The sequence below is a fragment of the Protomyctophum parallelum genome (genome assembly GCF_964188405.1).
Source record: "Protomyctophum parallelum genome assembly, chromosome: 17".
NCBI lineage: Eukaryota > Metazoa > Chordata > Actinopteri > Myctophiformes > Myctophidae > Protomyctophum > Protomyctophum parallelum.
Genome location: NC_139719.1, coordinates 10846338 through 10858643, shown reverse-complemented (window position 1 = coordinate 10858643; position 12306 = coordinate 10846338). Strand labels below are relative to the sequence as shown.

Here is a 12306-nt window from a genome sequence, read left to right as displayed (position 1 = left end):
GTCTTCTTTACTACAGTATTATTTAAAGAAAAAAGAAAAAAAAGATAGCGTCTAGATCCCATTGCCCGGAGGTACGCGCACTCCGTGATTGGCTAGTTCGTTGTCAAGCAACAAACTAACTACAGGTCAGTCAGTGAGGTGATCTATGATCTCCATCGGTTCATTACCTGAAAACATAGCATATTGGTACATTTTGAATCAGCCTATATTTGATGTTGCCTAATAAACAACTAATAAAATAACCTAAACCACTTTCCAAATAACCAATTAAACCCACTGTCCATTCGGCCTATGGGACATGGTGGGCTACCTAAAGAGAGCCAGCTGTTGCACCAGCTCCTCCTCCCGTGCTGCTCGTTCGGTATTCCTTGAAACAACTTGTGTGGTTCTCAAAGTGGCGGACCGGGGTCCTCGGGACCCCATGGCGCCTCCTTGAGCTATCTGTACAAGCCATGTTGTAATCGGGAGCATAACTGCCAAGTTGTGCCAACCTTCCTGCGTTTTGCAGGAGATTCCTTTAATTTGACCATTTCTCCTGCGCTGCCTCCTGCTCAAGCATTTCACCCTTTTTGCGTGGTCAACCTGGTCAAACCTATATACTCTAAGGGTCAAACCTCTCTCTCCCACGAGTCCCACCCACCATCAATAAGAGTGGGAATGTCACTTATGTTTTACTCTCGCGTCTCGCTTATCATATTCATAAGTTTGTGCGTGTACGTGTGTGTACGTGTGTGTGCGTGTGTGTGCGTGTGTGTGTGTGTGTGTGTGTGTGTGTGTGTGTGTGTGTGTGTGTGTGTGCGTGTGTCCGTGTGCATTTAATTTAAGGCGGAACTATTTATTCGTATGAGGGTAAGTGGAACCTTTAATGAACGTTGCACCGTTGTCATAGAAACACAACACATCAGGATCAGGGCCAGGCGCTCAACGAAAGAGGTTTTTATTGCTGGTCATCTGTTTTAGGTTCCTAACTTCCTATGCTTTGAGCTTGAGGACACTGTTTATATCTTTACAAGTGCTTGTAAAACTTTGCATTTCGCGTGTACGTGTGCTAAATTATTTGTATAATACAGAAGATGGACTCAGCGTACTTAAAAATGCATCTCGGGAAATGTCTCACTGAAGGACTTGCCGAGGTGGCCGAACTACGACCCAAAGACCCCGTTGAATATCTGGCTCATTGGATTCTCAGATACAATGAAAACACTGAATACCAGACCAAGGTACGCTATTTTCTGTTCTCTTGCCACATGGGGGCAGCATTACACAAACAATATTGGTTACAAACAACGTTACACCACAAAAATAACACTATAGCGTAAATCGCATATTTTACTTTAAAATTATCAATACTGCAATGTAGAATGTAGTATTGGCATCAAAATGCACATATAGTATCAAAAGTAGAAAGTACTACTCGTTATGCAGAATGTCCCATTTCCAGTTTTCAAATGTATAAAGATCTTTTGAAATATCTACAAGCGTTGTGAGCTTGTAGATGTAGATCATTTTCAAATGGCTGAAATGTGGCTGAAGTATATGTTTTGTAATATTCAAAATCTACAAAGTAAGTAGTAGTAACTAAAGTGCCTGTCAAATAATTGTAGTGGAGTACAGAAGTACAGAAAAATGATCAAGTGAAGCCAATCAGCCAGTATCAACATCAGTAGGCCTACTGTAACAACACATTTTTAAATGTATTTAGAAATCTTTACAAAATGTTACAACGGAAAACACATCAGACTAGATCCAAAAACAGACACCAGATCATCAGTGATAAAGTATGCAAATTAAATAAAAACTTTTTTAAATGTTTTTTTTTGCGTTTCAGAAAAAGGCCAACTTGGCACTATTAGTACTGGAGCAAGAACAAGTCAAAGCCAGAGAAGAGGCGTACTTGCACCAGCAGAAGCTGTACAACGAGGAGATGCAGCAGATCAAAGAGGCCATGGACGCAGCCACAAAAGTAGAGACACAGATTTTAACTTCTCCTCCATCTTCTCCCAAATGTAAAAGTCCAGAAAATCAGGTAATGATTACTGCAGTGCAGTGCTGGTCAGACATGATTTGTAGGAAAAAAGAGAGAATTAAGGCTAGAGTAAAAAATCCCAAGTGCTCCTTGTTACAACTGGGTGACATTGATGCAAAAAGGATGAGACCATTATTAAGGCACTCTTGTGGAAAAGTCCAAAAGACTTATGTTTAATAGTCTGGCTAATACATGGCAAGAATAAAAAAATACACCTATGCATTGCCTTCATCAGGGTGATGAAGGCATTGCTGCCACAACATAATGCTTACAATTTGCATAATGTAAGCTTTGTTAAATGAACTCCACTAGTTTGGTGGCATGCAGTGTAGTTCCGTTTAACAATATTATGTCTATTATTATTAACACATTCAAAGAGCACAGCAAATTTCAAGAGCTGAGATAGTTTAGGAAAATATATATGGTATAGGATTAGGAAAATCTTCACAGAGCTGGGCTTTGTTCCCCAGGGCTAAATTACACCTTGCATTGTATGTTGAGCAAACATTGGATTTACTGCACACCTCGATAAATCAATACAAATCTGTCCAACAGTATGCTGTCCCATGACATTTATTGTGCAAAATAGTGTTGTTGTACTGTTTCACTTTTGATATATCAAGCTGACTATTTATCCAGCACCAGTGCTGAGCTAGATATACATACTCCAAGTAACTTTACTTCTGTACAATCTGTAGCACCTTTCGCGAGCTGACATCAAAAAGTGCTTCACAGATTAAATAAAGCATGAACAATGTGTATGCATAGGGATGCAGTAGATCTTTAATGTAAGAAGGAGCCTGCCTTGAGAGGATGTTCAATCTGATGTAATTAATCTTGCCCACAAAGAAAGAATTCCTCACTTTAAAGCCTGTAGCCTTTCTTGAACTGCAATTTATTTAACATCATTCCAGACCCACATGGGGTCTGAGGATACCACAGAGACGGGAGTTGCCAAGGAAGATGAGCCTCTGCGATCGGTGGAGCAAACCAGCTCTGATCCAGGACAGAAAGAAATCCAGAACAAAGTCCAGGAAGATAATCTTGAGCAGGAGGTGACAAATATCAGCATATTGAGCATAAATCCGAGCAATCTCTGTGATGATGATGAGCCTTTTAACCACAGGGGTTTGTACTAGTACTAGGCCCCCTCTTTTTCCCCTGTACACCAAATTGTGTTTGCCGACAATATCTATAAGCTCACAACGTGTCACATAGTGACAGGTGAGCTTGTAGATCTGCTATTATCTGCCATTTTCGCAGAATGTTCACAACACCAAACAATATAGGTTTTGCTATTGTACTAGTGTATGTACAACAGTATGGTGGTGTGGCACCGTGTGGGGATGGTAATCAAATGACAGATGTCCAATGCTTAAGGATGTGGTGTATTCTAGGTTGTGGACAATGCAACCGGGTCCACTGGGCTGGATCCAGCGAATATTCACAATGCCCCGTCTGAGGTCCTCAACACAGAAGTTAAAGAAGAAATGCCTGGTGAAAGAACGGAAGAGTCAAACACTGACCAAGAGATAGTCGAGACGGTGACTAGAGTTTTTAGAGTTTACTACTTACCTTGCTATAATAAAAAAAATATTGCTAAACAAACCCCAGTATCCATCAAAGATTTGCAAGGAGACTAAACCATTTTGGAATACTGCAGAGAAAGGTTTAAGCATTGTACTGTAAATTAACCAATTTTTATTTCATTCACTATTCAGCAGAAAACTGATAGTGGTGGCGATAGACCTGAAACTGCTGAGCCTGAGCTTGCTGATCCCATAGTATTAACTTCCAGTCAAGATGCCGCTGATTCCAAGCCAATCGAGCGAGAGGAACAGCAAGAGAAACACAAAACGCCGTCCCCCGACCCTCGAGACCAAGACATGAAGGTGATTCTGCCGAAACTGATTGATTGATTGAAAAGATTATTAAAAGTCTGTAGAATGGGTACAGTTCAATGAAAGTACAGGTCAATACAAATTAGGCTAAGAGGATAAAACCAGAAAAAAGCACTAAGACTTGTTTACATTTTCAATTCATCAGAACATTTAAAGACATGCAGAGATTTTTTGTGTAAAAATTACACACGCTCTCAGATAAATGAACACTCATCATTTCACTGAGTATATTATTCCCCTTTTGCTTATCAAGAAATACTGCTAATACTGTTCACAATAGCACACTCAGTGATAAGACTACTACAGTATGTTCTATCTATATCTATGGTAGTCGGATCCCACGGGTGCATGTGTTTGGTCCGACATATACTAACAGTCTGACAGGCATTAGTCCGACACCCTACCCCAAACCCTAACCTAACCCTAACCTCACAGGGAGGCCACAGGTTAGTTTTTTAACCTGCCACGCATGTCTTGAGCCACGGGATAGTTGTAACCGGCCACACATGTCGGGGGCGATGGACGACGGTGTTGTCAAACCAATGCCTGTAGGACTGTTAGTATGTCTAACCAACGTATGCACCCGCTTAATTTACACATCAATTTATTGATGTGCCACTTTCAGTCAGCTATAATCATGCAACTCAATTTGCCGTGACATAAAGTCGAGGTCATATTGACTCATAACGTGTGTGATGTCTTACTAGATACTTAACAAACCTGAAAGTGTTGAACCTGCTGCTTCCGTCCCTGTGGACCACTCAACCTCTGGCCGAGAACATGAACGTGAAGGCCTCAAATCAGATGAGACTCACTCTGGGGAAGAGGAGACTGGAGAGACAGAGAGAAACACAGGCACATCAGTATCAGCCACACAGGATGTAGAGAAACCAAATTCCCCTCATCATCACCAGGAGCAAGAAAAAGTGATTATTTTAATATCGGGTGTGAGTGTGTGATCATGAGAATGATGCATTTAGAATGCAAAAATGTTCCACAGATCAGACCAAAAATACCCCTTGAGATTTGTATGACACAACAACAGCAGGTCCCATGCATAAATTGTGCTTGAGTACTTTGAGAAGTGACATAGGGAAAGTAGATCTTTAATGTAAGCAGGAGCTGGTCCTACCTGGAGAGGATGTTCAATCTGATGTCATTTCCCACAAATAAATAATTTCTCACTTTAATAAGCCTGTAGCTTTTCTTCAAAAGATTTATCTAAAATCATTCCAGACACACCACGAGGAGAACATGGGGTCTGATGAGACCACAAAGACAGGAGTTGCCAAGGAAGATGAGCCTCTGGAGCCAACCAGCTCTGATCCAGGAAACCAGAAAGAGGCGGAAGAAATCCAGAACAAAGTCCAGGAAGATAATCCTGAGCAGGAGGTGACAAATACATCTGAGCAATCTCTGTAATGAGCCTTTTAGCCACTTAAACCCCAGATAAAAGTTACTTGACTGGAGTGCCCCCCCCCCCCACCCAGGGGTTTGTACTAGGCCCCCTAGTATAAGTAGCAATTTTTTCAACAGGAGGCCTACCTGGTTGATCCTGCCAGTAGTGCTTGTCTCAAAGATTAACCATGCATGTCTAAGTACAACGGCTTGTGCACACAGCAGCAGAATACTATAAAGCCTTGTTTATTCTCAGAGTCTCATTGTCAGCTTGAAAACACAGCTTTCTTTTTCAAGCGAGGGACACTGTTAGTTATAAATCAGGCTTATAAGGAGACAGTAATGCAGTACACTGCAGCAGCTGACCGTGAAATGTGGAAGCGCTCTGTGAAGGCCTTATGTGCCATTAAGGCACGATCGAATTGGATAGGTAACAGGTAATGCAGGACACATTGGATTCATGCTTAACAAAAAGTACTTTGTTGACTGCATTCTCAGAAAGTAGACATGCCCCAGACAAACAAGGCCACTGATAATGCTCTACCGGACCAGAATGAAACATTGACGGATGGGACAGCTTCATTCGAGGGACCACTGACGACTACTGACAAGGAGGAAGAAATGGAGGAGGTAGATGACCACAGTACTTCATACAGATGAACAAATCAGCTCTCACCTAGACCAGTGGTTCTCCACCTGCAGGTCTGGACCCCCAGGTGGGGGCCCCCAAATGATTTTAGGGGGTCCGCAGATGATTTGCTTATAATGTGCGACATTGTTTTCACAATCAGCAGTAAACAAACCGACATGCAGTAGAAGTGCATACAGCTGATTATCTGCACATTTCTAAAGTTACGATTTAAGGACCTTTAAGGCCTTTTTAATACCGCTATTATTAAGTACAGTTCAAATATGCTTATTTTGCGGGTCGCGGCCTGAAAAGGTTGAGAACCACTGAGCTAGACCCTGCACCAACTGTGAACAGTTGGAGAACACAATACTCATCATGATGAATGAATGACTTTTAACCAGCCCTTGTTTTGCTTTTCCAGAAAGAAGAAAATTAAGGTGTACAGTATGAAGATGCAATGCTAGAATGTTGTTTTGCACATAATTAATAATCTATAATTAAAGTAAGGTATTATCAGAAATTAAATTAGTATGTGACTTTCTTCCCACAACAAATAAAATGTGTAATACGTAAGTGTAGGCTATCTTTGATGGAAGAGCTGTAGTTTTATTAAGCCTATCTCTTTCTGAACATGATTTAAATTATAAAAGAAATATAGGGTCCGTTTTGCATGCCTCCTCCAATTCTGGAATGACCTACATTATACAATGCACATTGTCTTGTAGGCCTATCTGGACTCGGACAGCTAAATCAGGCACCTTCAAGAATTCTGTTGGGCCCAGGCGTGATTGTCAGATCTATATTTGTGTGAATATGTTTGAAATTAATCAATAATGAACTTAATACAGTCTCCACTCTCCAGCTCTTTATTAAACGGAAAATGCATTTTCAGGTCATGATAGATATTTTATCCAATAATCAGCATAGAGAACTCAGGCATGATACAGATTATTAGATTAAATGTGTGTGAAATTGGAAGTGATGATGACAGCAGACAAACTTGGAACTGGAAGTCTGGAACACTATAAAAATGAAGCTGATAAAATGGGTCATCTCTTTGGCTGAAAGTGTCACCTCATCAAAGAGCTGGAGAGACAGGATGATCTCTCCTGTTACTGAACAAAGAATAATCTAAAGCCAGTGGTGGAAAGTAACTACATTTACTTACGGTAAGTATTGTACTATACTGCTCTATACTTATTCTTTTTTAATTCCACAATTTTGTAACCCATTTTTCCACCAGTGTCAATTATCTAATGTAATCCTGGGCTCTACACTCCCCCACGTTATTCCAAGTCCAACCAGTTCCGTTCCCTTCCATCAGGCGCCCCGGCTGGGCAGGGAGAGGTAGTTTAGAGACTAGGATATTATGTTTTTTTGTGAGGGTACCTACCCTAGGGGACACGGGGAGAACATGCAAACTCCACACAGAAAGTCCCTTTCACCAACCCCACCGAGTACAGGCACTGATGACGCGGAGGAGAGAACACGCCAACAGCGTCCCCAGGGGGAATCATGCAAAGGACCTTCTAGCTGTGAGGCAACAGCACTAGTACTGACTGCCACCGTGCTCCCGTAAGTACTGTACTTAAGTACAGTTTTGATGTATTTGTACTCTCTGTACTTCTACTCCAAAACAATTATTTGAAAACTTTAGTTACTAGTTACTTTGTAGATTTGGGTTATTATTACAAAACCTACATTGACCACTTCAGCCCTATATAGATTTCAGCCATTTGAAAATAGCTACAAGCTCACAATGCAGATCTGCTATTTTCAAAAGATTTTTATCCATTTGAAAATTTCAAACAAGACATTCTGCATAATGAGCACTTTTACTTTTGGTATATTAAGTACAATAGGATGTTGATGCCAATACATTTGTACTCAAAGTGCATTTTGAATTCTGGACTTTAACTTGTAACGGAGTAGTTCTACATTGCAGTATTGATACTTTTGCGTAAGTAAAACAGTTGAGTACTTTTTCCACTAATAGACTCTGGCAACACTACTGCGGTATGAGTCCCTGAAAGAGGGCAAAGGGTAATGCTGTGTGTGTAATGCTTCATGTGACTTAAAGTTTCCAGTGATGGCGTCACTCTGATTGACCACAGCTGAGTGTATAATCAATGGGGCATGTGTATTTTACCAAGCGATTCGTGTCATATATCCATTGTTTCTCTCAAAGCTACAGCAGAATGTATTCAGGGGGCAAGTTGTGAATTTGTTCGACATCTTGGTGGATTTGACTCGAGGACTAAAGGATGATGGACGTTCTAGTCAGCACCTTGGGTGCAGTTGGCTTCTATGTTGCCAGTTTTCTTAATAGTTTAACCAACATGCTTCTGACACCTCCCTTGAAGGCCACTCTACAGCATTTAGAAGAGGCCAATCTAAAAACTTTGAAAGGAGGTAAGTGCATTTCTTGCAGCTCACTGTGTTCATTCAGATTTAGTAGTTACCTAGCTTCTGTATATAGGCATATTGGAATTAAGATGAATGTTCTCTGCAATGTATATGAGATTGTGTGAGTTTGTGTGTGTGGATAGAATGCATGTTAATTAAATAACCTAAACCTCTCTCAAAATAAGAATACAAATTATATACTGTATCTGTAAGGTCATGTGTAGATTGGCTATTTGGCTATTTGTCATACAATGCATAAGGCTTAAGTGGTTAATCCCCTTTAACCTATAATTCTTGTCAGAGGGAAATACTTTCAAGGCCAAATCTCTGTGGGAGAACTCTGGCGCTGTAGTTATGGCTGTACGGCGGCCAGGATGATTCTTGTGCAGAGAGGTAAGTACACTTTATCTATGTTGTAGCTTATGTAATGTTTGTATGACCGCTGTCTTTTGTTTTATGGGATGCGGAATTGCGGATACTGTATGGATTGTTTTTTTTAATCTAAATTTATGAACTGTTTTGTATTCCTTCAGGAGGCTGCAGAGCTGTCCTCTCTGAAACCCCACTTGGAGCAGCTCGGGGTCCCTCTGTATGCCGTGGTGAAGGAGGATGTTGGCACAGAGGTCCAGACCTTCAGAGCCTACTTCAGGGGGGAGATCTTTTTGGATCAGAAGGTGACTTTATAATGGGCGCCTTGGCTGGTAATCCAGTCTGGCAACGTGCTGTGCATGGGTTCGACTCCCGATACCAACAGCCTTTACTGCATGTCACCCCCCATCTCTCTCCCCATTTCCTGTCAGCCTACTGTCTGTCCCTCCATAAAAAATAATGAAAATGGGTTGGAAATCACAGCTACGGCAGGCCTGCTTTTTATTTGAACAATTATTTGTACACCATCTTGCCTAGTCGTAGACTGCCTAGCTAGATGGATACCTAATGGCAACATAATTTCCTCTGGAGTATCACAGACTCTGCCTAGTCGTGGCCAGGGCCATTCAGATATGAGTTGCATGTTCGGAATTATACAGCAGTAGTGTTTGGAACTATTGGTTGCCCGATAGCAAGCGCTACTTTGGCATTTTCATCTTTCAGTGCACAAAAACTAATTCCAAACAACTCATTTGATTGAATATTGCATATAAATGATCCGTCATTGTTGCGAAATTTACTGAGGCCCAATGGATTCAACAGAAATTACACTCGATGCCTCTGGTCATGGCCATTGTCTGGGGCCATCCTGATCCCAACACTATATTGCTTGGTAAAATAACACTACTTTGATTCAAGATGTTTGGGGATACATTTTGTAAACCCTTCATTTGTCTGCTGTCTTGTAGAGATCTTTCTATGGGCCCCGTGAGCGGAAGATGGGCCTGCTGGCGTTACTCCGTGTGGGAGTGTGGCTGAATGGCCTGAGGGCTTTCAAGAATGGCTTCATGGGAAATGTGTTTGGAGAGGGCTTTGTTCTGGGTGGGGTGTTCGTCATTGGGCCGGGACTTCAGGTAAGCCATCTGAACAGTTAGTCCTGTGAATTATTGATCGGTTGTGTAAGGACGAACCGTTCTGTTTACTAATTGCTAATGGTCAGTATCGTGTTATTGATGACTTTCTGTCTGTGACTTGCCCCAGCACCCCACATTGATGTGAAAGTAATTGGACGTTTTTGTTTCCATTCTGTTCCCCTTCAGGGCGTTCTGCTGGAACATCGGGAAATTGAATTTGGGGATAAGGTCAACATTCAGGATGTCTTCAAAGCTGTTGGGAGAATGCAACAGGAACTTGTGCCCATAGAGGGAAGATAATGTATTCTGCAAATATCGCCATCAGTGAAAATTGCCTGGTCTTAATAATCCTATCATGAGGACTAATGCATCTTTTAAAAAATATTAATGGGACAATGCAAAGCATCATATTTGAAAACAAAGTTTAACTAAGTTAAAAGAACTGTGTACTTGAATCTGTAGTGTACAGAAGACACTCAACTTTCTAGGGCATTGCTGTCATTGGAATTCTGGGATTCTTATTCTGCTAATGGGTGAATGTGTTGTAAGGGGCTTTTATTTGGGTGTGTTAATGATGGTCTGTCTCTAAACTTGGATGGGACAGGCCTGATGCCCTAACATCCAGTTTTAAGTTTTTTTTCTTATTTCTGTGAACTCATGGCAGTTATGATCTCTCAGGAGCCAAGAGGCCTTGATCATTGAACAATAAATATGTCATTGTGTGCAGTCTGTCTTCTGTGTAAGTCATTACCAGTGGTGTAAAAAGTACTCGAATGCTTTAGTTTACTTAAAGTATACTGCAATGAAGAAATACTCCATTACAAGTAAATGTCTGGAATTCAAAATGTACTTGAACAATATGATTACCTTTTATTCAAGACTACAGTATGACTAAAATAAAAATTTGCACTGTGGCATTTTTGTCACTGTAACGGCGTTAAAGAGAATCTTATTAAGGAATAAACCACTGACGATACCTGTGTCTTAAAGCCCACACCAAGGGTTTGCGCTTAAAGTAAACCACACCAAGGTCCGTATTGAACAAAATGCCTCAAATCATGAATGCAGCATCCGGCTGTTGAATGGTAGAAAATCGCAATTGTTTCCCCTTAGATTCCTTGGATCATTATGGATGATCATTTCCACCTCGCACGTTTTCCACCATGATGGATTTATTATGTTATTCTGTACTACTATGCTCATATTACAGATTTATTGGGAGTGTAGCCTACTGTACATTATGCTGATATTGTATCTACTACATGCTCTATCTACAGTATCAGTGGACAATGGGACATTTCAACACTTGATTGGTTCTGTAAAGTTGCAACAAAAGAGGGATTCTAGAAAGAGAAAAGCAGCCATTGTAAAGTTGGCAGGTTTCTTTAATCTGGTTTTATTATAGATGTTTTCAGTAGTTTACATTTTGGGTGTTTTTATTGTGAATTACTGCCTCCTCACATTTTGGAAACAATTTACCCCTGCAAGGTAGTACAAATAAAGGTTGAGAGACACAAACCCTCCTTATAATTGCTGTGTAGAAGCTGTACTGAAGACTAAAGTTTGCCCTATGGACGTCAAAAAAAGTTAAGCTCTAAATTTCAAACCATCTCTCTACATGGCGTCTGACTATCTAATAATGTTCAGTCCACTAGGGTTCTGGGAGGCACTCAGGTTACAGTTTGATATTTATTAGCCTGTACACTTAATAATTCAAAAGCAGTAGGGAGCACCACGCCACTGCTCTCTGAAATGTCATTATCTCAACATCCTTGCTGCTTCGGCATAGTAATATAAACAGAAAACAATATCAGAGACAAGCATTGGCTCTTGGGCAGTTTTGCAGTGACCCAACAAACAAATACTAGTCCCAGGAACACAATGGTTGCGTTTTCTCAGGATTTTACAGTATGCTTGTTGGGCACACAGCTCACGGTCATTTCTGTTAGTGTTTCCCCATCATTTACGGCTTCGTTGTTTTTTTAGTTTTTTAGTTTGTTTACTATTCATTGTCTTTAGTATAGCCCAAATCTTCATTGGCCATATCCTTCATGCTGCATACCGAAAACCTTCCCATACTATCCACAACACTCGCCTCAGTGGGCCCTCCAAGGCCTTATCCATCCAGGGGATTGTATCTGCAGTTATGAGAGCTCCCGCATTGGTCTGCTGCCTCAGACAAACGTGGTCACCTCAGTAGCCTGCTGCTCTTCATACCCGATTATAGTGCTGACCGTCGCTGTGAGGATGTTCTTGTGGGACGGTAACATGACCAAGCTTTCCAATCTGTTGTGGCAAAATTACAGAAGCAAAAACCAGAATACTTCAGTGTCTTTGGGTCCCTGCATGATCCCCGTGCTTCTCAGGCTTTGAGAACTCAGCTAAATACAGACTGAATCTTTCAGTCTCCAACAAAGTGTTTGTGACAGTCAGTCGAGTCCG

The 12306-nt window shown here is 41.1% G+C and overlaps 1 protein-coding gene and 1 pseudogene across 2 annotated transcripts; both read left to right on the top strand.

Annotated features, from left to right (window-relative positions):
• Positions 1-298: 298 nt before the first annotated feature.
• On the top strand, positions 299-6412 carry dydc2 (DPY30 domain containing 2; the record flags this gene model as incomplete). The annotated part of the gene is made up of 10 exons (XM_083787456.1): positions 299-361; positions 1071-1220; positions 1829-1963; positions 2941-3081; positions 3424-3570; positions 3748-3918; positions 4635-4853; positions 5164-5319; positions 5824-5955; positions 6378-6412. 10 exons carry the CDS (start codon positions 299-301, stop codon positions 6390-6392), a joined length of 1329 nt encoding a protein of 442 aa, XP_083643582.1. The 3' UTR covers positions 6393-6412.
• A 1743-nt stretch (positions 6413-8155) lies between these two features.
• On the top strand, positions 8156-10590 carry LOC310875175 (peroxiredoxin-like 2A; annotated as a pseudogene). Its single transcript, XR_014571093.1, has 5 exons — positions 8156-8368; positions 8664-8755; positions 8896-9036; positions 9700-9864; positions 10051-10590. The product of XR_014571093.1 is annotated as a peroxiredoxin-like 2A (transcript).
• The last annotated feature ends 1716 nt before the right edge of the window (positions 10591-12306 follow it).